The 27,678-nt window shown below is 45.5% G+C and overlaps 1 protein-coding gene across 2 annotated transcripts in view; it reads right to left on the minus strand.

Annotated features, from left to right (window-relative positions):
• Positions 1-18,349: 18,349 nt before the first annotated feature.
• Positions 18,350-27,678, minus strand: part of ctnna1 (catenin (cadherin-associated protein), alpha 1) — a 62,571-nt gene continuing 53,242 nt past the window's right edge. For both annotated transcript variants that reach the window (XM_037459617.2, XM_037459616.2), the window contains exons 17-18: positions 20,182-20,316; positions 18,350-19,535 (exon numbers count right to left, since the gene is read on the minus strand). In XM_037459617.2, the coding sequence (XP_037315514.1) occupies positions 19,245-19,535; positions 20,182-20,316 (426 nt within the window). In that variant the 3' untranslated portion in view covers positions 18,350-19,244. The remainder of the gene's footprint in view (positions 19,536-20,181; positions 20,317-27,678) is intronic.

The raw sequence follows: 27,678 nt of genomic DNA on the forward strand, positions 1-27,678 counted from the left end.
AGAGGGGAAAAAGTGTTTCTTGCACAGGCAACAGCAAGGCAAGAGAGTCAACTTGTTTTTGTTTAACCCTCGAGTGGAGTCGGCCATCGGCATCAGCCTTTGTGCTGCAGGCCTTTCCATGCAGTGTTAGTGATCTCTAGTAGACGTAAAGGGGGTGTCATATGGGGAAGGGACTTGCAGAAAGAGCCGTTAATGCTAGCTTGAGAGAGAGAGAGAGAAAAAAAAGAAGTAAAAAGTAGAAATAAAGACAGAAAGTTAAACATAGAGCGAAAGTAAGTGCAGCATCCGGAAAACAATTATCATAGACAGGCATGAAATGCCTGGTGGGGCTGATTGTCTCCCCAGTGATGGTAACCAGGGGGTTTCAGAGGGAGCACACTCTGCCTGATGACTATACAGAGAGAACACTCTGCAGATGACTACATTATTTATAGATGAAAGAGGATCCAAATACGATCAATGCACAGATGAAACCGGCTGCACGGCGACTCCAACCTGCGTGTTTGAGTGCACAGCAGAACGGGCAGGTGCAGAGCTATTTTTACTGGGTCCATGCCCCCCTTTCACCGTAAAACAACCCGATATTAAAAAGGCCACCCTTTTCAATCTGATTTTGGGGGGGGAAAAAAACCCAGCATTGTCTTTATTTGGGAGGACCATTGAGGGTTTGTTTGGGCGGATTCGTCAGAGCGGTTTGCGGCCAAATTTGAATACATTCTCGAACACAAGGACCCTCACAAATCTTTTGTTATGGCTAAAGTGGCCGATGTGAAACACTGTCCCATGTGTTGAGGCCGACGGCTCATGCCAACCATGGTGGCGCAAAGGGATGGGATGAAAAGTAGGACCTCAGAGAGTACTTTAACCCACACCAATCTGCCAAATACAGCGGCAATTTCACACCTCAGTGGATGAAAACATGACCATTAATTTCTGCTGGTGACAGGGAAAACCTCACTGCTTAAATCCAGCCACTATGTGTGTGAGACGCATGTTCCCAGTCATTCAGGAGAGCGATTTATTTAAATTATAACATTTATTCCGATTTGTCATGTTTTTAGTTTTCATTTCAGTTTAGTGTGATCACATGACATCCATTTCTTTGTATGACTAACTAATTGTTTGATGTGTGGGCTGGTGGGAAACAGCTTTCATCATCATTTATTCATTCATTCACGATTGTGGTCACCAGCTATTACAAACAATATATATTTAAATATAGGGCTGATCTCGAATGTAGTATAAATACATGAATATGAAATTGCATGAATATCAAACCATTAATAATCCTGTTATTACAAAGTGTGCATGAATATAACAGCATGTAAATTATCAGGAACAACAACACTGACCTGCATTCTTTTGTAGTTTTCTCCAACCTCATTCCACATTTTTTTTAAATATGTAACTCTCAGGACCTCAGCGGTACAAACTTCATGTTGACAGTGCAGGGGAGAAGTTTTTAGATCCTTTGACGCATGATTTCAAGTGAACAGGGGCGAACGGAATGTACACGCAAGAAAAGACACCAATTAAGGAAGCCGAGACACTCCCAGAGAAGTCACACCATTATTTCCTTGAGACTCACTCAAAGTCTGACAAAGGCCATGAATCAAACCAAACCCTACGGCGAGGGCAGGAATGGGAAAGTCTCTGAAGTCGGTGTTATGTGACTGACTTGGAGTCTGTGCCTCTATGTGTGTGTGCGTTGCGTATGTGTGTGTGTGTGTGTGTGTGTGCCGAAATGCAACCGGCACAGTCGAGCTCGGAAACCGGACAGGAACAAACAAGATAAGACAGTGAGTGAAGGAAAAGAGGAACCGTTTCCGGGCAACCTTTAAACTAGAGGAAGCTCTCGAGGAAGACAAGGGGACAAGGAGGGAGGGCACGTTCACACCGGTCACTTTGGTGTCCGTTTTAGGTCCGTTCTTGGGAGTTTATTCCTTTCATCGTTATTAAGTGCGAGCCAAATACCTGCGTTACGCATTACGGGCCGGAGAGAAGTCAAAAGCTAACCGGTGACACACCAAAAGGATTTAAAGATCTTAACATTCGCTTTTGGAACCTGCTCAACACACTGAAATGAAAACAACCACACTCTTGTGAATTTGATCTTGGCCTTGACCAGAAGGACAGCCTCTCACAGCAGTATCGCGAGCGGGGTTCAAAGGAAACCGAAATGAACTAAATACAAAAATGAATGTCTGTATCATTAGTCAACCCCCCCCGTCCCCCCCCGTCAAAAAAAAGGCTGCTTTGTAAATGAGCTGTGTCCAAGTTACCAATGGCCGGCTTGTGCAGTGGAAGCAACGACCCGTCAATAACAGCTATGGCAGCTGGGCTGGTGTAATGTGTGTCAGCTCAATACTTCAGTACTACTGACAGGGTTCTCTGGTTCTTATTATGAGAGTGAGTAGCTTCAACCAAATAGGAACCGAACAAAGACACGGCATAACAATAATAAAAACATGTTCGATCAGCCCCATTCAGTCAAGGCAAGATTGCTCTCCATGAGCCTGTTCGTATGTGGCATGACAAGCTCTTTAGCCGGTTCCTTAATAAACAGCACCATGCATTGTTAGCCCTCCCTGCAGAGAAGGGTTGCAATGATCCAAAAAAAAAAAATCAAATCAAAATCAATGACATCATAAGAAAGAAGAAATAAGGGCAGTTTTAAAAGTGGCGAGTAATGTAGAATGTCAGATGATGAGGGAAGGAGTTCCAGTGGGAGGGGGGCAGTGATGGAGAAGGCCCTGTCCGTCCAGGTCCAATGCGTGCACAGAGTGTGGGGGGGGGGGGGGGGGGGGTTTGGCGTTGGTGGCCATGGTGGCGCATGACGTCACCAAGGGGGAGCGGGATGAAGAGGAGGGCAGAACCGAGGGACCGGAGGAAACGGAGCCAGTCAACAGGGAGGAGTTGATGACTGAAGGGAGGAGTGGGCGCATGGTGGGAAAACAGGCCATCGCTAAGGTGCAAGGGCTGCCATAGAGATTCATGCAGTTCTTGTTCTCCGCATTCATTTTACAAATGTTAAACATGGATATAAACTGTTGTAATTGCTTAGAATTAATAAATTAACCTAAAAAATAAATTAGCTAACAGAATGAATAAAGACATTCAAACACGGCCGCACATAATAAGTCAGTTATGTAGCAGATTGATGTACAATGACAGCTAGGATCCCAACGTCTTGTGATCTACCTTTTACTATCATTTTGGTATGAATGAGTGTGTAATATCCTGTGCGATTCACAGTTCACAGTCTCAAAGTGGTATGAGACACATCAGCTGAGAGAGAGTGTCACTAGTTGTCAAGAAGCCCAGAATTGATGGTGGCTCTTTTCCAGACACAGAAAGGACATCAGATAGAAGTGTCTTACTATATTTTAATAGCCTACACCTTAATGAAGCAATGTTCTTTCCGTATTTTACATAAAGTTACTGGTCATTTACAAGAGAAGTCAGTCCATTTCAATGACTTCACTCAATCAAGACCTCCGAACAGGCTTCACGAAGAGAGGCCTGGATAGGACTCATATTAATGTACCCAATCCTAGTTTGACTGCATACTTCCCTGAGTTTGAAAGGATCAAAAGAGAAGAAATAATGACATTTCTCTGAACCTTTCAAAAGGAAGAGGTTTATCAATTGCTAAGTTACGGTTGCTATGGCACAGAATAATTAGAGTCTCCACACGAGTGTGACTCAGCACTATCAATGTACGAAAGGGAGCCAGTGAATAAACATTAAGGGGATGTGAAATAAAGCATTGTTTATGCAGCTGCTGCCTCGGCCGAGTTAGTAGCCCATGCCAGCATCTCAATTCTATTCAAGTTCTTCAAGACTGTCCAAGGAAGAGAAAAGGAAGACCAGAAACCGGCTTTTATGGCCGCTTATATAAATGCAGATGAGGAGTCAGGACTCCTTAAATCTGTGAAGAAAAAAAACTGAGAACACCCTCCAGACACCATGCAGAGGTCTGTGCTCCGAGCTGTGAGAACGCAATGATCTGCTCACAGCCTTGATATATTTAGCAGAGATTAAAGAACGTGATGCAACAGCAACACAAATGGTTGAAAGATGCACTTTGGAATTTTTTGATATTGCAGTGTGTAATAAATGTAAAAAGAGGACTTTCTGTCAATTCTGCACAGGAGGAAGGTAACATTAAAAGATGACTCATTCAGCATTTCTTATAGTCTTATAATACATGCCTTGTGTATGAAGAGATACCTTCAAATCCTGAACTACATCCTCTAATTTTCCCCATTCCTTTTAGCCTGAATATCCTCCCTTGCATTACAGGTTTTTCACAATAGAGGCAATAACCACACAGTAAAAAAGAAAAAAAGAACGCATCTCCAAACATCCATCACTCCCTGCTTTGCTATGATCCAGTTTAAACACTACTGGGCTTTGGTAATAAAAAGAAACTTGACATTGTCACATGATCCCCTGCCAACAATAGGCGTTCTGTGCAAGCTCAGCACAAGAGGGATGAATATGAATAAGCGCTGTAAATAAATATAAAGAGCGTTTCGTGAGATATTTTCCAGAAGATGGTTTTTGATAGTTGCTTGGTTTTTTCTTGTGTTCCTGTCATGTAAACAACACGAGCTCTGCAGTTTGAGGTTGTTTGCTCATATCTGTAAATCCTCAGGGTCATCCTCAAGAGGAGCATGACATACTTTGGTCGAGGCAAATGGAGATCTACCGGTGCATGACCGGATCAATACGTGGAGACACGGACTTTAGATTCTGTTGTTACAGATTTCTTTGTATTTATCTATCTAATTCTGCCAGCAGCAACTAATGCGTCACTGTCAGTCTGCAATTGGAAGGCTGCAAAAGAGTAAGACGGTTCCAGGGAGGGGGGGGGGGGGGGGGGCACATGGGGTGAGATGCCGGACTTCACAAAACCCTGTGGAGGAAAAAAAGGGGAAAAGAGAGAACTGCCAGAGGCAGTGTGGTGCCGGGCCTCGGTTCCTACCGCGGTGGAGATGCTAATTGGCAGGAGTGGGTTCTAAACCTAGTCTCCTTATAATCTAACTCCTGCGTTAAAGGGTGCTTGCATGCATGCATCATCCGCAGAAGTGCGTCTTAGGCTGCAGCGGGACAAGCTTCATTTGTCTATTGATAAAGGACACGGGAACAGATTCAATTTTGAAGGATTATTTTTGGGGGTGGAATGTGAATTGGCTGACTATATTGATGAATGTTTAAGTTTGGCTGCAGAGATGGAACAACCAGCCATCTACAAATATTTTTTTACTACCTGGACTACGGCAGCCGGCCAAAATTTCAGGGGCTGGCTGGGGTGCATTTATGCAGCAGCAGCAGCTCAAGCTTGGTTTGGAAATAGTCCGTAAAGTTCAGATCGGCAGTTACTAATAAATCAGTATTTAAATCAGTAAGAGAAGCGCTAGTAACGTTGGCAATAGTGCGTTCCTGTTGTATTCAGTAACAATGAGCATTGGTAAAAGGTCTAATAACAGATAGTTATTTAAAGATCTTTTTACACTGATACAAAACAGATGTTGAAGTTCATACCAAATATTTTGTAATAAGAAAACTACAAAGTAGCCTTATTATTAACTAATGCTGTCAATAAATGAAGCAACATTGGGATTCTGAGAAGTATTGGACTAGAAGTATGCAATTACATAAATACAGCACGTACTTTATAGATGAACTCTTGCACATGCTAAATGTGCTCAAACGAAGACTCAAGCTAAGTGTTTACCAGCACTACATTCTTCATAGATCCATCCTCTTAATGGTGCTCCAAAAAGGTACCAGATTCATGCATTTCACAACCACCCACAGTCCAGAAAAAAAACTTTGGGAAACACACAACATTGAGACACAATTTAACAAGGAGCCCAGGTCCATGTACTCACTAAATGGAGGTATTCCTATTCCAGGGCACATTTGTCATTTCAACAGACCTCAAAAGGAACTCATCCATTTCACTTTTCAGACAGGCGCTTATTGAGGGGCAAACTAATGAGCCCTGTGGGATGCGCTGCAGTCTCAACCCTTGGACGACGCACGTAGCGTCTCTTCAAAAAGGGATTCAACGGCAGCTTTATTTGGACGTGTGTTCGACCATGCAGGGAGAACAAGATGGGCCGATGACCGCAGTTACTGCGGGGTCAATTAACCAGAGACTTTTGCATTCATGGGCACTGACTCCTGCACCGCAGCAGTTAGGCTGTGCAGTGCCGGTGCAGCCGTCACCAGTGCAGCTCAGGTGGCCACTGGCTGGATGCGGCTTACTGCCACAAACCACTAAAAGGAAATGAATAGAAATGAATAGAAACCAGGTGTCATAAAAGTAAATGCAGTCAATGAGGCCAGCTGTTTGCTGTTCTTCAACTTCCTGTCAAAGGGGCGCGACTCTAGGACCCAAATGAAGAATACATTTATGCAAATGGTTGCTCCTTGTAACGTTTAATTCAAATTGGTGCCCGTATCACATATTCATGGGGCCACTCAGCATGCTATGAAGTATTTAAATTATGCCCCTCTAAAAATTCCGGAGCACTTTGAGTTAGTTGCACCGCCTTGAGCAAGAGCTGGAGCAGCAGGCCCCGGCTGGAGCCTCCAGTGCCCCGATCACCAGTGTCCGAAAATCCCCCGCTGCCGCTTGAGAGCCGCGTGCGTGCGGCCTTCACTCAGCTGCACGCCCATTACTTTGCACTCCGTCTGTCTGGGGTAGAATCTATAGGGCAACAAAAGTGACCCCGCACGCAGATGTCGTAGTGTTTCTCCGAAGCATTTAAGGCTTGATGTATGCCATTATAAAGGCGATGTGACGGCGGCTGCTTTGTCAGCGCGCCGCCGTGCCGTTCCACCGGCTGACGGGGACCCGGCGCTGTATCGAAGAACCAGCTGACTAGGTTGTGACAAGATAAAGAACAAATAAAATGACACGCTTCCAACAATAATTACTTTTTCAAAAGATGTATGTTCATTTTGTGAATGATTCTCTTGGGACAACTTATACGTCTCCTTTCTCTCTCTCTCTCTCTAAATAACAACAATATATTACAACATGGAATCACATCTGTGTTGAAGTACCTTTTCTCCCTTTTTCCAGTGAAAACAAACACAATCCATATTTCCTACAGGCTTATGGTGCTACTAGAAAAGCACAATGTCCATTTACTGATCCACTTGCATGACGTACAGACGTGACATCATCGCGTCGGCCTCTGCGTGTTTTAAGAAAAATCCCATTGGTTGCTTTTAAATTGAAGCTCTGCCTGCTGAATTGTCCACGGAGCAGTGAGGAGTCGCTCTAATGAGGCTGAATCATGTTGTAATTTATGACTTCATACTGAGCCTATTTCGTGCAACTGAATCAATCTCCACAAAAAACAGCATCGGAGGGTGTGTGTGTGTGTGTGTGTGAGAGAGAGAGTGAGAGTGATGCCATGACAAGTTTATTCAACCCATAGACAAATTTAATAGACCTCCCTCCCTTTACTTTCATATTCAACTGAAGTCCACATCCCACAGCCTTCGACAAACACGGAGCAATCAAGGGCAAGAAAGCAGACACTCCAGAGGCACTCTTCCAAAGCACAGTCTCATTTTTCTGTTGTTCTGTCTCCCACTTCATCACAAATACAGGCGTACAATCACCCTGATCCACTCACCCTGCGGAGAGTTCCTCGCGATGGCGTGGGAGGGTGTGTGGGGGGGGGGGGGGGGGGGGGTTAAGGGTGCACAAATCACATTGAATGTTTTGGGGTGTTTTCTCCAGTCAAGATAAATACTCCCCTTCTGATAAATAATGCTTGTCGAGTGATTGTAGCAGATTGACTGGTCGCAGGTGGTTTCAATCACTTCATTCTCTTTGGACCAATCATGAAGTCACTGCATGCTATATAGGCGGGGGGTTTGACATCTTGACCCGTTACTCTTTGTTGCTGGAGGTACATTCCGCTCTGGGTCCTCTCGCGTTCGCGGCGCGCTCACGGTTGTGCAACAGGTAATGTAGTGTGCTTAATTGCTCTTTTACTTTGGCCTTGGTTGCGTTGGGATGACCATTAGAGTGTATTGTCTCTTTGCAGTGTCTCCCTGTCACCAACCCAGGCTTTCCTTTAATGGAATCGGGTTGAGCGGTGCCGCTGGTAGGTCGGACAAACCTTTCTCCTCTCATGTATTTTAATGAGTTGTTAAGTAATCTGCCGTTTTATTGTAGGCTGTGTGTAGCTGTATGAGGGCGGCAGGTGTACGTGTGCGACACTCCCTGACTGGTATGTATGTATACCAGTGGCGCTGTAGTGTTTATGTTTTGAAATCTAAAACAGTAAATTTGGTTTTGTGCACACCAGGGTCGTAAAATTGCTTCGCCGTGCGCTGGTATCTGCACCAACCCCTCCCTTCCCTGCCACGCTGCTGTTTTGTCTCCGTTTTATTTGATTCCAACTACAACTTGTAGTTGAAGCGCCCGGATTTGTCGCTCAAAGTGTCGGGCAGGGCTGTCTGATTGCGACCCGAATGATAGTTTGCCTTCTTTTTGGGTCGCCTGTGTTTTGCTACTATGTATATGGAGTTTGTTATGTTTATGGGTTTATTTGTTAAACTATGATTTAAGTGATTTTGGTTTATATTTCTTTTGTCTACGTTCTAATGAAAAGACTAATTTTGTTGATTATATTGTCTATTTTTGTCATTTTGGGTTGGTAGGCTCTAGGCAGCCATTAAGACACCTTTGCTGCCTAGATTTGCCTTGAAGTAGTTTTCGTTTATTTTTTGGTTTATTGATTTACTTTCCCTCCCAATAACTGTATGCTCTCCTTCCATAGTTGCTGAGTGCCGAAGGTGGTGGTGTCGGTGTCCCAGGTGGTGGTGTCTCCCTCTCGTGTGCTGTGTTTTCCCCCGTTTGGTTTAATTTGAGTTTTGCTTGCTGTAGTGTGTGTTTGCGTGTGCATGTGTGATTGGGGTGATCCTTCCCTGAGACCCCACACCCCGTTGGCCCTGTCCCTCCACCGGTAAGGCCTCAGTACCTACTTTCCATATTTAGTAGGTTGGGTATTTTAAATGGTATTTTATATTTGATGTTTTAGTAATTGTAGTAAATAAAATTATTGTTATAACGGAACTACGTCTCTGGCTTCACGCATAAATCGAACTTGTGTGCTTTCTGTATTTAAATTAATTGTCGTACGATCCCATTCTCGGGGTGAAATTCCCCGGGTGGCGTTGCCGGTGTCATCGGTGTCGAGCGGGCCAAAAAGGCGCTCCACACCCACAGAGTTCCACTCGCCACATGTGCATGATGACGGAAATCAGGCGTGGAGGAGAGTACCAGGTCGCGCTGTGAGGCTTTAGCGGAGTTCGCGGCGCCGTGGACGCGGATAAATTATTTAACATCACTTTTAATTAAGTCAGCCCACCCGGCGGCTCATTGCGATGGGAAGGGCCGCGGGCTCTGCGGCGAGCGCGGCGGTTCAGTGGTCGTTCGCGGGGCCCCCGCTGCCGAGTCACTGCGGGCCCACACGCGTGACATGGCGGCGCTGACGGGGGGGGGGTCGGCGCTGGTCCTCACCAGGCGTTAGTCTGTGACACACCAAAGGGATGCAGAGTTACTGCATGCGCCAAGTGACAAACTTGAGGGGATGAGTAGTGTCCGACACTGGGAGGGAAAAATGGGAGGCGCGAATCGCAGTAATCTGCAGCTGCTTCGCCTCGGCTCCCACTCACAACTTGTACCATAATAATCCCATCGTGCCTCAGGCTGAACGTCTGCATCGACATTGACTCATTTAACTTACCTTACCCCAACTTTTGCACACGCTCAACAGCAGGAATTATGGTGAATAAAAACGACTTGATCCTCTGTTTTGCAGTTTCCACATGACGCACAGATTGAAATTAGTGCCGCAATTTGTTCTTGCAAATGCAATTTGTGTTTGAGGGACATCATCATCTTGACTGTCCACCCGCACTACATCTTGCGTCACAGAGTTTCTTGAGACAGTTTGGGAAGCATCGGCATTTAGCTCATTAAATATTGAAATACACAAATTGTTCACTCTGCATTTGCCACTTCCATCTGGATGCAGATAATTTAGGCCAACACGGCATAAAAGCTCCCTGCCTTCTATAGTTGGTGGAGAAAAGCCCGCTTAGAAGGAAAAATAGAGAATAAACAAGGGCAGTGTCGAGGGACGGTTTTCACAGCAGATAAAATGAGAACTGAGAAGGAATTAATGACTGAATGGCACGCTGTGCTGCTGGATTTGTTGTTTTTGTTGTTGTTGTTGTTGTTGCATGTCTCACTGGTGATGATTTGCATGTGGAAACGGCAGTACATCATAGTGAAAGTATCAGACCAATTTGGGATTCCTACCTATCATTCCTCATTTTGGCCCTATCAGTCATTTCCTGACTAATACATTGGTTGTTTTGCACGTTTCTGAATGTCGCAACGGTCAGTAACCATGGAGACGGAGGAAACCGCTAAATTGCCTAATAATCTCTTCCCGAGAGTTGCCAGAATGCTATTCATCCGTCTAGTAGAGTAATAACTACGCTACATGCTCTTCTTTTCCTCTGAGCTCTTTGCCACGACAGAGCCTTCTATCTGCCTCCACAAAAAGGCGATCAGGGCTGAGGTCGAACAGTCCTTCCTTCCGAGGAAGGCTCCTAAACTGAGGGAAATGACCCGGAAGTTGCTACCACGATACGAGCCGTTTGAATTCTCTAAGTGCCGAGGAAAGGTGCTTCAATGCCTCCTTCATATCCTTTATTTAACAAAACACTACAACGACCGTTTGGCCATGGATCAAAGCCAACGATATGCTCATCTTGCACAGTTTGAACAATGGTCATGAACTGATGGGAGTCATGTCCGTACCACATAATAAGGTGACAATCCTTACATTTCATTGTACAGGTGAAATTCAAAAAATTTGAATATCGCGCAAAAGCTCATTACTTTCAGTAATTCAACTTAAAAGGTGAAACTAATATATGATATAGCCATAATCATCAAAATTATATCAAATAAAGGCTTTGCATGTAATGAGTCGATATAATATATTAGTTTCTTTTGGAAGTCGTTTCCAGTTTCTCTCCTTCTCACCACGAGTGATTCAGCCCCTTAAAAAAAGGTCTTTAAATAACTCTTCAAAACATAGCTTTTTGTTGTACGTTTACGTTGTAGTCACAAGCCATAATTACTATTGCATATTTAATAGCTTAAACAGTTCCTCAAAGAGGTAGGCAGAGTGGTTAGGAATGGACGTTAGAAGGTCACGGCCCTCTCGCCACAGACAAAAACAATGCTGCATTTTTGTGGTCTGACTCTCGCACTAATTAGCCACAAAATCACTAACCGTAAAAATAAGCACAACTTTGATCAAAGCAGTCAAAGCCCATGTGAGGAGGGGGAAGACAAAGTGATTGTAGTGGATTTCTTCTGACGTAATGCTACGAAGAGAGAGAAGCACACACACACACACACACACACTACTGCAATAAATAGCTATGAGGTCCCTTATGTAGTGCAGACTCTCAACTTAAAACAACTGGAACCTTCAAAGCATCCCAACCGTTTTACCTCCCAAGGTCAAGAAACATTACTACTTCAAAAAAAAGGGCAAACCGTGCAAACCACACAAACACAGTTTTTAAGCATTTCCCAGGATGAATAAGAGCAATATCAACAGATCCCAAGCACCGTGAATCCAAATGACCTCCACTCCCTTTCAGAGCTCCAGGGGTTAAATCTGTGTACAGTGCGCGCCGAGACGCTTACTTAACAACTAACTGCAGCGCTTCACGGGCCTGTTAGCACAGCGGGAGACATGCAGGAGACATCCCACTCGCTCTTCAGATGAGGAGGTAATACGTCTGGGTATTTGATTAATGATGCAGCTGGGAGACAGATCTAATTGTAAAAGCAGGATAAACACTCACTCCGAGAAAAGGGAACGGCGCAAATCAGACCACTCCCCAGAGTATCGGGGGGAGGAAATTGGTCAAAGGATGAGACAGAGCCTCGCGTACCCACGTGAAGCTCCATCATCCGTCTGTCTCCTCGCTCCGTCTCACCTTTCCCGCCGCTCCTCCCGTTCAGAACCTCCACCGAACATCTTGGGGGGGGGACGCGGCGCGGCTCCCCGATAGCTGTGCACGTCTGGAAGGCACAGATCCTTGGGTCTGATTTGAACTTATGACTTGGGGAGATATAAATCACACTTGAATTGCAGCCCTGAGATGTCAGCCATTAAAATACAGTGCCGGGGGTCCCCCTCCCCCCCCCCCCCCTCTCCGGGAATACCTATGAGATGATTGGTAGTCAGCAATGCTGTGTCACACCACTGCATTACCGTATGCAAAAGGTGTTCAACTGAATGTTTAAATACACGTTTTAAAAAGCTGCCACGATGCGTTTTAGGTAAAGTGTGACTGAGTGAAAGGTAAGTAAGGAATAGACGTTTAAAGCAATTCTTCCTTCAGGTTGTGGAAACCACCTTCACACAAGAGAAGGCCGATCGAAACAAGTCCAGCTCCAGAAACTGGATTTAGGTGTTAACAAATAATCCGCTGTCCTTCAGTGGAGACAACACGGCGCCACGGGGGGGTGGGGGGGGGGAGCCTGATGGCCACAAATCACTCTCGCCAAAAGTCAATTAAAGAGCCAGCTAAAAAGCATTTTACATCTAATTACATCACACAAATCGTACCGGGCAACACACACACACACACACACACGCACACACACACACACACACAGCCATTTATTTGCAATACAATGACAGCAGCCCTCACTGCGAGGCTTACGGTACTAGGCTTTTCTTATCCAAGATTGCGTTGTGAAAGGGGATTTTAAGAAAATGACTACCTATGTCTGTGCAGCTGCTGATCCTATTACTTTTTTTTATTCTTCAGAAGCTGATTATAAAAAGTGATTTGAAATGAAAAGATAGTGCCCTTTTTAATACTGGCACCATTTCACTAGATTACATATCATCCAACTCTACAATATTTTCAGACTCAGGCATAAGTACCTTGGGCCTGGACTCACATTAGTAAGAGGTGATTTTTGGATATAGAATTTGATTTAACTGTTCTCCATGGAAAGGAGAAGATAAGAAATTGTGTTCCCATGTGTCTGAGTGGTCTTTATGAGGCGGAACAAAACCTATGGATTTTATAGATAGATGTGACACTTGCACCTGTAATTTACTTACTTTTTCAACCTGGAGTCAATGTTTCACTCTCATAATCATCATAAATACACGTTTTACAACGCACCCGGAAAAAAAAAGACTACATTTAATGACATAGCTTTAGCGTTTAGTGAGCGCTTTACCACCATCACCTGCGCCGGCAGGCTGCATGCAACGCAGGGCTCCTGGGAGGAGACTGAAGGCCCCACGCCACATCGCTAATTACACCTCTACGAAGAAAGGCTAAAACCAAATCCACCCCCCCCCCCCCCCCCCCCAAAAGGACAATACTTCCATTAAACATGATAAGTGGGTTACTGTGCCACGGTAAACCTGACACGGGGAGGCCAATGTACATCCCAGTACCTCGCAGTTACCACTTCTCCTGCCAGCCCTTCAGGTAATTAATGTTCTCTAAAATGCCCTACACTGCGCCTCAAGTAGTGGCTTAAGGGGACATCTGGAAACCTTTTTTTTTTTCTCTGACACAGCTCCGGGCAATTCTTTTTTTTTTTGATAATGTAAAGATGGCTGACTCATATGTTGTGGGGAACTTAAGCCGGATATTGTGTAAACTAGCTCCGATTTTTAATCTAAATAGCAGCTCTTCCCAGATTAATTTACCTGTCGGAACTCGTTTGATTTCATGTAAGATCTGAAACCCTCACCTGTGGAGCCATTCCGCTTCAAAGCCAGCTCCCCTGTGCTCGTGGGCACTGCGAGGCGTACGAACCAAACGCCCCCCCCCCTCCCCTCCCCTCCCCTCCCCCTGCTGAACTGCCTCACTAGACTATAAGCCATTGACATTTCAGTAAGGACTGCCTTTATTGGCGTGATTGCACTGTGGCATCTGTACGGTGTGGTTCACTGGTCCTTTCACCCGGTCATATTTAACATTTATACGCCAATGGAGCCACGTCTATGCATCCAAGGCGACCCCCCCCCCCCCACCCCCCCGCCGCTGACAGGTTGGCCCCGTGTTTATGGCCGTTTCTTTCACGCTTGGTTCAGGTCTAATAACGCTGAAGTCCTTGTGTTTATGTACAGTAAAGCTCGACAGGGTGAAGCCCACCCTCCCTCCCTTTCTTTGAGATGCTGCTCATCCTCCACTTTGCTTTTGATTTTTTTTTTTAAAAGAAAAAAAAAGGGATCTCTGGTAAAAACCTAGTCTATTGATTAAACTGTCACACTTGACCGCTGTGATGGATAAAACTTCATTCAAACATGTCATGCGACGACAGATGGGTGGAAACTAGAAGTGTGTGTGTGTGTGTGTGTGTGTGTGTGTGGCGGGAGTGGGGGGGGGGGGCCTTCGGGTTCGAGGCTGTCACCTTTGCATCATATCTGCTTTCAAATGTCTCTCGAGCCACATTGTATTGGTTCAAAAAAGGGGAAAGGAAAGACGTAGGTCTCAGAGCGGAGGAGAAGCTGTTCTCTTATTATCCGTCAAGACTCGGCGAGTCTCAGGAGACCGGCCGGGTCTGGGGACGGCCGTGCTGGGGGGCTGTGGGCTTGTCAGGTGGAGAAACTATAAACCCAGGCCCGTCTGTGGCCCGCCGGTGATGTTTTGCAGGAGTGCCTTTTTGCCGAACATGACTAGAAGTGTTGCCCTGCGACGCCTCGGATCCCCACACGAACGGTTGTGACGGGAGAGACAAAGCACACTGAAGTCATTTATATCAGAGACTCCATTGAAAGCCTTACAGAAATAACTCATTCAGAGAGGTGGTTGCCGGGCGGACGCAGAAAACATGTAAGCGTAGTAATGAAAGTGTGATGGAAAGGACGGAAAATGTCACTGGGGAAACGCGGCCCGACGTATAGCGTGTCTATAGTTCCACTTCTATGAGGGAATTTGCAGAAACCTTGTTATCGGGCTGGCGGTCTACCTTCGATTGGCAGTCGGGCTGCACGTGGAATTCTGTACGGCACTAGTTTCTTCTTCGTCACGCTCTTAAATTTTGGACTTTACAACCCAACTTTAAAACTCAATATGTAATGGACCGTCTGTTTGTTGTGATTCAGCCTCCACGGGAGGGAGCAGCATCTTCTGGTCCACTTCAACGGCAATATTTAAATATCACTCATCCGAAAAATAGAGGTACATATTTCCTGTTTTTTTATTTTAGCGTAGACGTTTTGCTGTTTTTACTCCCGGTACGTGTTCAAAAGGGACAATACCTTTGTCATTTCCTGCTTCAATATACTACACGGCAAAGTAAGGCAGTGAGAGGGCAGAGGAGCCGACAGCACGGAGCGTGACAGAATTCAATCACTTCCCTACAGCATTGTGGTCTGTACATTGTGTCCAATGTTAAGTCCCGACACGTGTCGTTGTCCTTTGACCTCTGTACAGCGGTGCGCCTGCACGCTTGAGGGAAACTAATCACCGCTGTTGACAGAGCAGGTTACCGGCTTATTTTATTTATTTTTCTGTTTCATTTTCAACACTACACCAGCACAGAGCGCTCACTGGGAGCCATCGGGGATGAATCACGGTCCTTCACTGATGCGCGGGGCGTTTGCAGTGTTGGGCCTCTGCTGCTCACGAGGGGGGCATTATATAACATATTGAGTCCTATTGGCGGTTAGGCTGCAGCGGGTCAAGAAGGGGGGCGGAGAACCAGACTCTGGGACAGGACCCTCACTGGCTCCACTGCTCCTCACACTCCAAGCAATCTGAATCAAAGCATGCTATTAAGAAAATGTGTACAACAAGAGAACAGAACTGTCAGACACACAACTGAGTCAGTGAGAGGCCCGGTCACTTCTTCTAATCCCGGCATGGTCCATGCATTTCTCTCCACCTGGGCCGGCTCACACCTGGTTTTGGGGCCTCCCTGGTGAACTGGAACTGGGGCAAAAACCAGAAGCGTCACCAACGGCCAAATCATTTGTCCTTAAAACACGGATGATGAAACCACCTAGCGGACTCCGACACAGAAGGGCACAGCATGCTGCCTGCAGTGTCGTTATGTGCAGCCTTTATACGCAGACCAAAGGTGAACCAGAAAGTAGGAGGGGCCTGAACCTACAGCAGCTCAGGAGGGACATTTTCTCACCGGCGACACAAACAACCAGACTTCAAGGCCATCGATGCGTTTCACATCAAAAGAGAAACACACACATCAGAGCAGCATCAACACAGCTCAGGATGACGGACATTTGTGCGTGGGATGACGTCTCCATCCGACAACCACACACAGCAACACATACAGGAGGAGGCCGCAGTTTGTGTGTGAAATACACACAAAAAAAATTGGACAAAAACAGAAGCGGTAGTTCTACTTGCCGCTGAGACCCCTGAGGGCAGCAGAGGTCGGGTGGAGCCGTTTCAGGGTGACCTTCACACGTCTCCGGTCGGTTGGTCTCTGCAGGTCATGTTCCTGTCAAAGGGCAGCTGGACCCGCAGTTATGCGACAAACTGTCCCTGGAACAGTTTGAACCACATGTTTCTGCAGGGGCTTCAGTAAGAGCTGTCCGTGCCCTTTTTTTAAATGTTGGGTTTCGAAAAGAAAAAAAAAACATTCAAGTAAGTAATTTCCTATTTTAATCCTCATGGACACGATTGGTTTGTCATTATTTTAACAAATTGCACATAACATGGCAATTGGCCAATTCACGTTATTCAGACATATTCACGCCTTACAGAGATATAGAGCAATGACGTCTCCGGGTGCTCCAGCGTCCTTGGAATTGTTGCCAAGTTTGTTTGGATTCATGTCAATCCCAGCAACTTTGGGCCAGTGATGCAGACTAACAGAGACACACCACCATCCACTCACCCATCAACCGAACCCCCCCTTTGCACTGTGGGAGGAACCCAGGACCCAGTGCCCCCCCCCCCCCCCCTCACCCCCCCTGCAAAACAACAATCAGAAGCCCCAAATTCACACAAGCTGACAGGAGTGAGATATACTGGGTCAGTGGCTTTAAAATGCTTAGCCTTATTTATTGTGTCAGTGTATTTCATACATTACATCAGATGCAATAAAACACCCTGAAGCGTTTGATCGCCAGTCATCAGGCGGCGGCATGGAAATCCCCCCCCCCCCCCCCTCCCTCCCTGCTGCTGCTGCTCTCCATCCATTTCACATCCATTAGGAAACATGTGGATGGTTGGGGAACTCAATTTAGAACAATCAAAAAAAGGAATTCAAACACAGCGATACAAACCCACCTGCGTAGGAATGTGAAAAAGTGGGTTTGTCTAGTCAGGCTGACTTCAAAGTGCAATTACGTCAGCACGACAATTCCTTCCAAATACTTGCTTCAAACATTTATCTTCACTCTGAACACTTGAATATTCTTCTGACAATTGTTAGATGCCAACAGGAGACAGAAAAATGTTTGATGTTAGAAGCGGCACTTTTCTTTTTAAGAGAAAATAAGAGTAGAACGATGTAGTAAGCGGTTTACAGGACTGTATACAGCCCTCGAGTCAGTAACGCAGACTGTAGGAGGTATGGAGACATAATGAGATGCCTTAATTACACAGAGCACAATGCGAGCGGGGGCTAAAATCATTTAGGACTTACACTTTCCTTCTTACAACTCGTATGATGGCAAAACAAAGGAAAGAATCAATGGAGGGGAGAAAACAGACTGACTGCAGGTAAGAACAGAGGTTTGTTTTTTTAAATGTTTATTAAGATATAAAGCAGGCACATGAATATAAGAAATATGTGCTCTCAACAAAATCCACAGCAAAATAGTTTGATTCATCACTCCAGATTAAAATCCAAACTCAAATACAGCAAAAGACGAACTGCTGACATGCTTGGTTCTACAGCAGTCAGATAGTCCAGCTCACAGGGGCCAAACGAGCCAAACAGAGACTCGGCCCCAAGAAGAAGGCGGCAGGGTGTCGGCGCCTCGCTGTATACCAACGCACCGCCACGCAGCAGAACACCACGTACGACTGCACCTAAAGTTCACTAAACAAACAAAAGCCGTCTCCCGTTTTATTTGAAAGCGTCGACTCCTGGCAACATGCTACTAGTCTTTCTTAAAGGTTGTGCCTGAAATAACATTTTGATTTGTGTTCCAGTTTAAAGGAAAGGAAAAGAAACGTAGTGGAAGCCTCCTTTTTTCGCCTACCTTGCAGAGAGCAAACTTAATGATCCCTCAATTTGGACACATGCTTGGATGGAGGCGTTTGGTCTCATTGACAGTTAAGCTCGTCGGCGTTGGATAATAACGACCCGGGTTCTGCTCATTGTTGAGCCCACTGGGTTCTCCCAGACTCCGGAGCACAGGCGTATTCATATGGAGGGGCTGAAATGGGTGTATGTATGTGTGTCACTTATGCAACAAAAAAAAGTAACGCAACAACATTTTGTCACCTTGATTACATCAAAAAAGAAATAAAAAATTATAAAACTTGAGCTGCTTAATCTATAAGGAATCAGTCCAAAAGGAAATGGGTACAAATGAGTCATGAAAATAGTGTTGGTCAATTCAAACCTTTTTGGACCGTTGTAGTGGCATAACTAAAGTGTGCATAAAGTAAGAAAAAAGCAGGCACACAGAAATATATTAACTTTGGTTCCTTGAAGGAATCAAAACATTTAAAATCTTACCAGTTAGCCCAGCACATTCCAAATGAACTACAGTTATTTCTCAAGTCAAAATAAGGCAGGCAGATTTTGCATAGTGAATATTTGCAGTACAGAAGGTATTTGCTATAATCAAACATTGCAGTTGAAAACACCAGCGACCCCACATTATTGCTAAAACTGGTTAGAATACAAAATAATCATAAGCCTCATGGAATAACTTCTCACATTATCTCTAGAATCTGCTCTTTCCTTCCATAAAACGTGGACAAAGAAAGGAAATATATGATCGAAAAATGCATTTGTCCAGTTGATTTCCCTCTAACTGCACATTCCAGTTAATGCTTCAGAATCTGAATTTATGGAATAGAAACGAGGCAGTGTAGTGATATATAATAGGTCTACGCAATGAGGAACACGTACGATAAAAGTGTTTCCTTTATATATAAACTCATTGGTCAATACTTTGTGTTGTCGCTGTAAGCTGGACATTCTAGATGCTGTCCATGGCCTTAAACTCGCTCAGAGCCTGCACCGGGTTGATGTGCTTTTTCTGAGAGGACCTCTTGACCTTGTTGGTTTGGCCGTCGTCCTGCTTCTCTCTCTTCACCAAAGGCTTCTTCTCGGGAGCTTTCATCCTCCAGGAGATAGCGGGCATATTCAGGGACTCCATATTTTTGCTCTTCTGGTACTTGGTAGAGGCCACGTAGGAAGCCTTGACAGTGGACACCACTGTGTTCATCAGGTTCTTAGCGGCCTGGATAAGAGACATGGCGCTGTCCAACTGGAGGAGGACACAGGGGAGAACACAATCAGCTTTGTAGAGCGGTCAAAACAAAGCCTATCTACACATTTACATATATGGATGCATCGACAACCTTTCAGATTTCCACAGGACATTTGGGAATATGGAAAAAAATCTCACTGGTCACACTTGACTGAAGTGTGGGAAGCGAAGACTAATTTTGGCAGAGAGGAGGGAGGAATTAATTGTTTCTTGCACAGAATGGACTGGCAAGTAAGTGGTCATGCATGCATAAATGTTTGGTAAACAATGGCCTTGTGCAGTCTTATCTTAAATACCAGATAGGCAGCTGATGCATATCTATTTAATATCTTGCTAGACAGAGTTCACTGTGAACAACTGTAAATCTGTTTACATTAATTGTTTCTCACCCAAATGCATTGTGTCTCCTTAATGTTCCAATGAACATGCTGATGTGTGAACGCTTTTAAACCGGCACCCTGCTCTCCTCTTTTATTGGTGTGTTGCCCCCTTTGAACATCTGCATTACCTCCTTCTACCCAGACCGGCTGCTGGGTCACCCAGCAAATGTATTCATTTTTTTTACATCCAATTTAAAAAAAACGCCCATTACTGCTGGTTACCGAGAACTGTAAATGATGTGTTTAAATGAGGTTGAACTTACTCCAGAGACGACGAGCTCTCCTCCCAGGTTCTGCACCTCGGCCTTGACTTTGCTGCAGATGTTGAGCTGGTGGCAATACAAGGCGATACGCTGCAGGTAGGCCAGCAGGTCCTGCTTACAGGTGGAGTCAGGGCACTGTGGGGGGGAAGAGACAAACAGGCGTCAACTAATGTCCACGTCAATTTGCATACAAGCACAAACCAGTTTGTGGTTAGAAGGATGCCTGCTCACAGGCTGCATCATAAATCAATTTTTGGATCTTGCTGGTACTACTCAATCTGAATATTTATGTGATCCGGCCGACGCCATGATCTCACACTTTATCAAGATGAGTTAGTGGCGGTGTGACAGGTAAGGTAGACACCCACATTAGGTCTGTGCGCCGAGCCAAAATGACAAACTCACGCCCACAACCTTGTAGATTGATAACTCATTTCCACAGGGTTAAGCACGATCAAGTCACACAGAATGCTAATTCTATTAGGAGCTAAACACTGCTGTCAATCAAAACCTCTAGGTATTGGTAATCATCTTGTGCGAGGTCCGTTTAGCAACAAAGATACAAGCTAAATACAGAGTGTAAACAGCAGCCCCGTCCAGAGATGAAGGTTTTATTTGGTTTTTGTAGAGAAACACTCCAATCTAACAGGACTTTAGATGTTAGGGTGCGAATTGGCAGCTCGGGGTTGGAGAAGCACTAGAACAGGCTTCAATAAATACAATTCATTCTCTGGGGAAACCTGCAGTGGGTGAGAGGGAGCCTAAAATGTGTGGCAACGCAGAGGCCATGGAATCAATACAAAATCCGTCTGTTCCTGATCCCAACGAGGCACAACAACATGGTCAAAAGTCACCTGAGGACAAAAAACAAAACGGACACATGGATGGACACAGAAGAAACCCATCAACTGCAAGAAAAGCAATGAATTATCATAAAAAACACTTCAGCGACGCACTGCACAAATGCATGATGCCATTTAGCGTTGAATCATTTAATCCCATCATAATTAGACTGTGGTCCGCCTTGGAAAACACCATTTCCAATCTCTTTCCAAGTTTGCTAAACAAGCCTTCTGCCAGCAAAGTAATTAGGCCACAGTTCTCGTTAGCTACTCGTCAAGCGAGAGCCGGCAGCGCACCAATGGGGGGGTGGGGGGGGCGGGGGTCAGGGCGCTTTGCGGCAGACATCAGCTGAGCGACGGGGCACACTGGCGCCCTGTCAGGAATTCTCTGGACACGGTGAGAGACGGTTACTATAATCAGCAGGGGGTAAATCCCATTCTAAACTACCTTTAGCCGTGAAAGGCACATGGAATGACCACGTGCGTGCGTATCTGAACAGGCCGGGCTAAAAAAAATACTGAGTCCTTTGGCAGCCGCTAATTTGGAGTGCAGGAAAAAGGTGAGAGGGAGGTAATGGCAGCCAATCTTTTAATTGATGGATTCTCTGCAGGAAGGAGTCTGGGAGGTCGATGCTGACGTGCACAAGGGTTTGCGTGCGTCTAGACCGGCTGAAGAGGCATTTCGTCTGGCTGTGAGTGAGCAACGGATTTCTTGGAATAACGATTTAAATGCACTAAATTCACATTTCCACCGGTTTCTTTTCCCTGTGCGAAAGAAGCAGGGGAAACATCCTCGTATCAAGATGGGTCTCTGACACTTCAAACAGACTAGGACGTGGTGCCTCTAATCCTGCAGAGCGCGTCACTATCCCTGGTGGGAGTGTCGAGCGCTGCACTGAATATAGCGCATAGACACATGGCATACAGCCATGTGTGCACGCGTTTTGCACACCGCCCAGCTGTACTCCTTCGCACACATCAGCGAAGAAACCCACAATATAGTTTGGGGCAAAAGCAGTTCTGTTTTCCCCCCAACAGCTCTATAGCTGACCTCTGACATTAAGCAAGTCTTTGCCATCTTCTAACGATTAATAAATAAATAAATATTTATATATATATATCGGCTAAGTGAAACGCAGAGAAGGTATGCAAGCAGAGGACAGCGAGCTGAAAAGAATGACCATCGTACATAGCTGAGATCCTAGAATAATAAAATGAGTGGATGGAAGGTTAAACAAAAAAAAAAGGCCGTGAAGAAGCAGATATAAATAAGTTGGAGAAAGGATGAGGATGAAGAGTGAGCCAGAGGGGTAACAGTACGCAGAAGTAAATGAGGAAAAAAATCCTACTAGGGAAACGGGACGTAGACAGGAGGATTCAACTGGAGTTGGGAGGGGGCTTAAGTAGTGTGTGTGTGTGTGTGTGTCTCTGAGAGTGTGCCTGCGCAATCACACACATGCAATAGCAAAGACCTGCAATGAGGCTGAATGCAGCAGCCATGCTAATGAGGGCTTGGGGAAGTATTCAGACGGCTGAGAGCAGGGCACTGTGAAAGCATCACTTGTGCTCGTACTCAGCTCAGTTGCTGGCTTCACTCGGCACTCAGGAAACTCTGCAAGGCTGCTCTCAGTGGGACATGTGCATACAGGAGCTGCACGGAGAAGAGACGAGAACACCTTGGATTGTTTTCGGGTTCCTGTAGAAAAAAACAGAAGCGCCTGTGTACTCGCACACGGATCCTCATTAGAGGAGCTCAAGTGGCTCGCTGACTGAACTGGGGTTCAATGTTTCCACACCAGATGCATCAGGAGCGAGCTCACATTTCACAGACGCCCTCTCCCCTACTATGTTTGGCATGAATAACAACAATGCACAAGACCTAATGTAAACCAATACGTCAGTGGATGTGCACGTTGTGCAGCCAAGTGCTCGGAGATGAAAATCACATCTGGCCTCGCAATTCAAATGATTCGATTCAACAAAACGCAATTTGCTGTGGCGTTAAAAGAACCAACACAATAAGAATATTTACGGGCCCCCGTTGATCGGTGATTCCTACGAACCACCCCCCCCCCCTCACAGTTTGTCAAGCATACGAACCGCAGAACAACGGCACAAATACATGTTAACCATCACAGCGTGAAATAAGCGTTTTACCGAAGACGGTTATCCAGCAATAATCAGTCAAATATGCGGTCGGGACATCGCTGCAGAACGATGTCACAATCAAAACCTGTCTTCATCAACAGGAGGACTGGTAACGTAGTAGCAGTGATGGCATGTTGTGTTTTTTTAGAGAAAAAAAAACTATTTACAATAAATAAGAATAAAAGTACATTTACAACATGTTTTAAGTGTCCTCCGAGCAGTGGCCAAGAAAAGAAATGTCCAGACCGTGTAGACCAGCTGCATCAAACAATAGAGATTTGCATCTGCATGTAAGGTCCATCACGAGGCACCAATTAGTATGGGCTGCAGATCGGGGTTCTCTAAAAGTTGCATTTGTTCCCTTTCTTCTTCTTCAGTGATCCCATCCATGACTTATGATCACCACTAATTGTCGCTCTTGTTCCCACTGAGTGATGCTCTCTGCTAATAGTGAAGTCAACCACATCATTGTAATCTCCGCCCCCCCTCCCCTTATCGGCTCTAGTGCTGCTGCAAGACGTTCCCCAGGACTGATGACGTAGCATCCCTCTTTCCCCTCACATGCTGTGTGGCCAGATATGGCCGGGGACACTTAACCTTGCTTGGTCAGCTGTTGAGATACGGCAAGGAGACCGGCCACAAAAAGCTTCATCTGGACTCCGTTTTCATACCGTTTCAAGGCAAATTAATGTTAAAGGTGAGTCACCATTTTCCAAAAAGGTGGACAGCAGTACAGCTGGAAATGTCAGACTGGTGGAGTTGTCATGACCTCATCACTGCTGGCTTCTCGAAAAAATAAAGGTGACCCATCAAAGTCTATTCAAAAAGGGTACTAGAGCTTTATTCAAGTGTTCTAATATCCTAACTTCCATATTCACGAGTTCACATCTGTGTGCGTGCAGGTAGCTCTTGCCTTTAGCATCCAAGCTAGCGCTCTAGAGACTGTTCAGACGGCCGAGTGAACCAAAGTAGACAAAATAAGAAGAGGAAATGAGGCAGATAACAGTGAAAGAGCAGGATGTTAAACAGAAGCGTTTCGCTGCGCTCCGTGTTGGGTAATGTTCATGATATAAATGGTGATCAGGAAGGTCAGATCCCATCATTGGAAATGCCACGCAGCGCCGCTGAATTCCATTATATAGAGACAGAGGCAGAGCCCGTGTGCTGCAGCTGCCCAGCACTGACCTTTCAGGACGCATCACCCACAGGAAATGCCAATCTCCAATATTTACTGACAAGGAAGCATTCTAATGCGCCACGGCCAGCCACCTGATGCCCAGAGCCACGGAGCAGTGCATATGGAGGTATTTACTGGCGGGTTTTGTTTTTCACTCGCTTGCCCTCATGAAATGAAATAAATCTGTGCGAGAAAAAAAACAAACAGATTTCTACTTTCCCCATACATCACATTTGAGAGGTTTGGGTTGTGGTTCTCATTGAAGGGACGTCACAATTTGGCATCACTGCTTTGACACGTAAATTTTACAAGTAATAATGAGTAATCCCTTTAGAAATTGTATTTTAACCACACACGTGATCATACTGGAGGTGGAACATGTTGAACTAGCGGCGACTCCTGCGAAGTTCACTTTGCTCTCAACGCTCCATCTTCTGACGGCTGTGTTTCTACGGCAAACAATCGCTCCACATTTAGCCAGAACGTTTTCCAAACCACCGTCTTTTAGGGACACCGTGGCGGTCCTCTGCAGACTGTGTCACGAAGGGTACGCGTTGCGATGGAAGCAGCGCCAGTTCAAAATCCTTCCCCCTCGGTTTGACTGTTTGTTTTTGGTAGTTTTTAACTTCCACCTGGCAATTACGCTGCTGATTAAAAGGCAAAGTCCTCTTAATGGATTCATCTCTCAGGAGGAATAATACTTACGCCACGCAAACACAATCCACACCCACACACACCCCCCCACACTGTTCATGTGCAATTACAGTACATGTTAGTGTGTTGCCACTGGGGGAAATCGTGTGACTGAAATCAATGCAACGGTTTATGGAGATACAGGAAACAAAGCAGTGGAAGATCATTCTGTTCCTTTAGGCAACAGCAGGAGAAGTAGACACTTCATGATGCACAAAGAATTATTCTTATACGTTAAAACATGACATGACGATGAAACGTGACTAAAATGCATGTGAAGAATTTTACTGCTTGAAAAAAAGGCCCACAGAGCACCTAGAGAGCAGGGCTCTGCTGAAGCTCGTTAATAGGCTTTATAGTAATGTGCTTTACATTAGATTTAGCCAAGTCTGGTGCCGATTGTGTTAACGGTTGCGGCTAAAAATAAATCTGCCACGAGCTGCGGATATCAATCACGATTCATTACAAACAGATTGATGATAGCCAGATCTCCTCTAATGGCATCAGCTAAAAAAAAAAAAAAAAGCTCTCTTTGTGTGGGGCAAATTCAATCACACCAGCACCTGGGAATGTTAACGGGACAGTGAAGCCGACAGTCTCAGTGTGACAGGAGAAGATCCAGCTGGGGGCGAGCCAGAAAGACTTGAGAGGTAACCATGGGGACCAATTAAATGGCTCCCATCAATTTTGAATGTTCATGCTGCACCTGTCAGTCAGGCGTTTCACCATCTTACTTGTCAGCAAAACCTAGAATTTAACACGGCTGCTACAGAGGAGGCGAGAACTACAGGCATGTTAAAACATTTATAAATCAATGTTTGACATTCAGACGAGTCTTTACACCGTTTGGCTCAATTAGAAACCAGACTGATCAAGAAGTTAGATTTAATTTAATTTCAAGATCTAAGATTTCAAGCTGTTCACACCCCCCCCCCCCCCCCCGCCTTCCTGTCACAGCGATGCAGAATTTAACCTGCCCAAATCATGGCCAAACAACCATGACATATAGATGTTTGGCTGTTCTTTCTATGCACTTCAGAAATGATAATCAACCTCTGGGAGCTCTTTGGCAACTAAACGCAGCACCATCAAAGCCAGAACTCTTCCATTAGGCAGACAGGCTCGACATTATGTGTTAATATCGAGTTATCGTGGGCAACCGCCTTTCAAAACAATCAATCCGGAGTTGATACGTTTTCTAAACCAGCAAATAAGGTGGTCTTCACTTATCTGGGCTGAAGCGCAGTCTGCCGACGGCTGACCCTTGAACTGCTGAGCTGAGAATTTGTGGGCTCTCTGGGTGATTTCGCCTCCCCACTGCAGTAAGTAATTTACAACCCTGTCTGCTGCGGAGCGTCTGGGGCCAGAGCCGGGATTAGACTGTGACCAGCACCAGAGCCCATGGATCACCATAAATCTCCACTGATTGAATGCAAATTGGAAAAGTGCACCATGTATGTCAGTATACATCATGAGAACAAAGCTCGCACGACACACACATGCACGCACGCACAGGCCCATTCTCCAAATATGTAAGCCTTATTTTATGTGCATGTTTTTTGTACGTGTTCATGCAAGTGTTTATGTGGTGAGCAGGCGAGCAGCAGAAATTTATGGACTACATAGTGGCTAACACATTTGCATTATAAATCTCAATTACAAAGCATTATTTGTTTACCAGCCCACTGCGATGGAATTCTCATAAGGTGCCCTGCAGAGGAGGGTCGTAAATTCTTAATAAGCTGCAGTGCAGACCTTTGTACGGCACTGACCTAAATCCCGCAGCTCGTCTCTGCACTACGCTCATTTCTTTAAAACTTTAACAAGGCTCTATTACACGCATTTAAGTGCATTTGAAAAAAAACGCCAATGCCAAACTAGCCCGTGTCCACCTCAACGTCTCAGCTGACTGAGTCTTGCGAAGGGGAAACCGTGTGGGCTACATGCTGTGCTATCAGTCTGGGACCATCTGCTGATGTGTTTTATGTGAGGAGTAAACCCTCATGGGCCCTCCAGGCCATAGGCACACAGCACGAGTGATTAATATGCCTCGGCTAATGAGCAGTCCCAGCATTGCCTTTGCTCCTCCGACTGTCAGTATGTGCAAGTCTTGGAGGTGATTCACTCAAGTATTGCCGCTGGTGGATTTGGACAAACCTGACGCGCCATGCTTTCGCTGCAAGTGCGCCTGTGGCATCTCCTGCTTGGTTAGAGATCCGGCCCGAACTATAAACTGCCTGCATAAATAGTTGGTTTTTTTTTTGTTGTTTTAACGGCCACCTGGCAATTACACTGCTAATTAAAAGGCAAAGCCCTCCTAATGGATTCTTCTCAGTAGGAACAATCCTCACGCCATACAAACACTTTGTTCTGCTTATCCCATCTCTCCTTCATTACTCTGTCCACCCCATTTCCGTCCCTGGGAGGCCAGGCTGAGGTGTTACGGGTGAGTGTCGCCTGATCCGCCGGTGTTCTGGTGCCCGCTGAGAGGGAAAAACCTACGAGGGACAGCTGGATAGGGTTCAGAGGCTGAAGGGGTCCTCAGTCTTGGCAAAGACACAAGTTCCAACAGCCAACGCTCTTCATTTATTCATGCTTTGAGTGCTTCAAAACCGGATAAGCCCTAATAGTGTACAC

This window comes from Pungitius pungitius, chromosome 2 (assembly GCF_949316345.1).
Source record: "Pungitius pungitius chromosome 2, fPunPun2.1, whole genome shotgun sequence".
Taxonomy (NCBI): domain Eukaryota; kingdom Metazoa; phylum Chordata; class Actinopteri; order Perciformes; family Gasterosteidae; genus Pungitius; species Pungitius pungitius.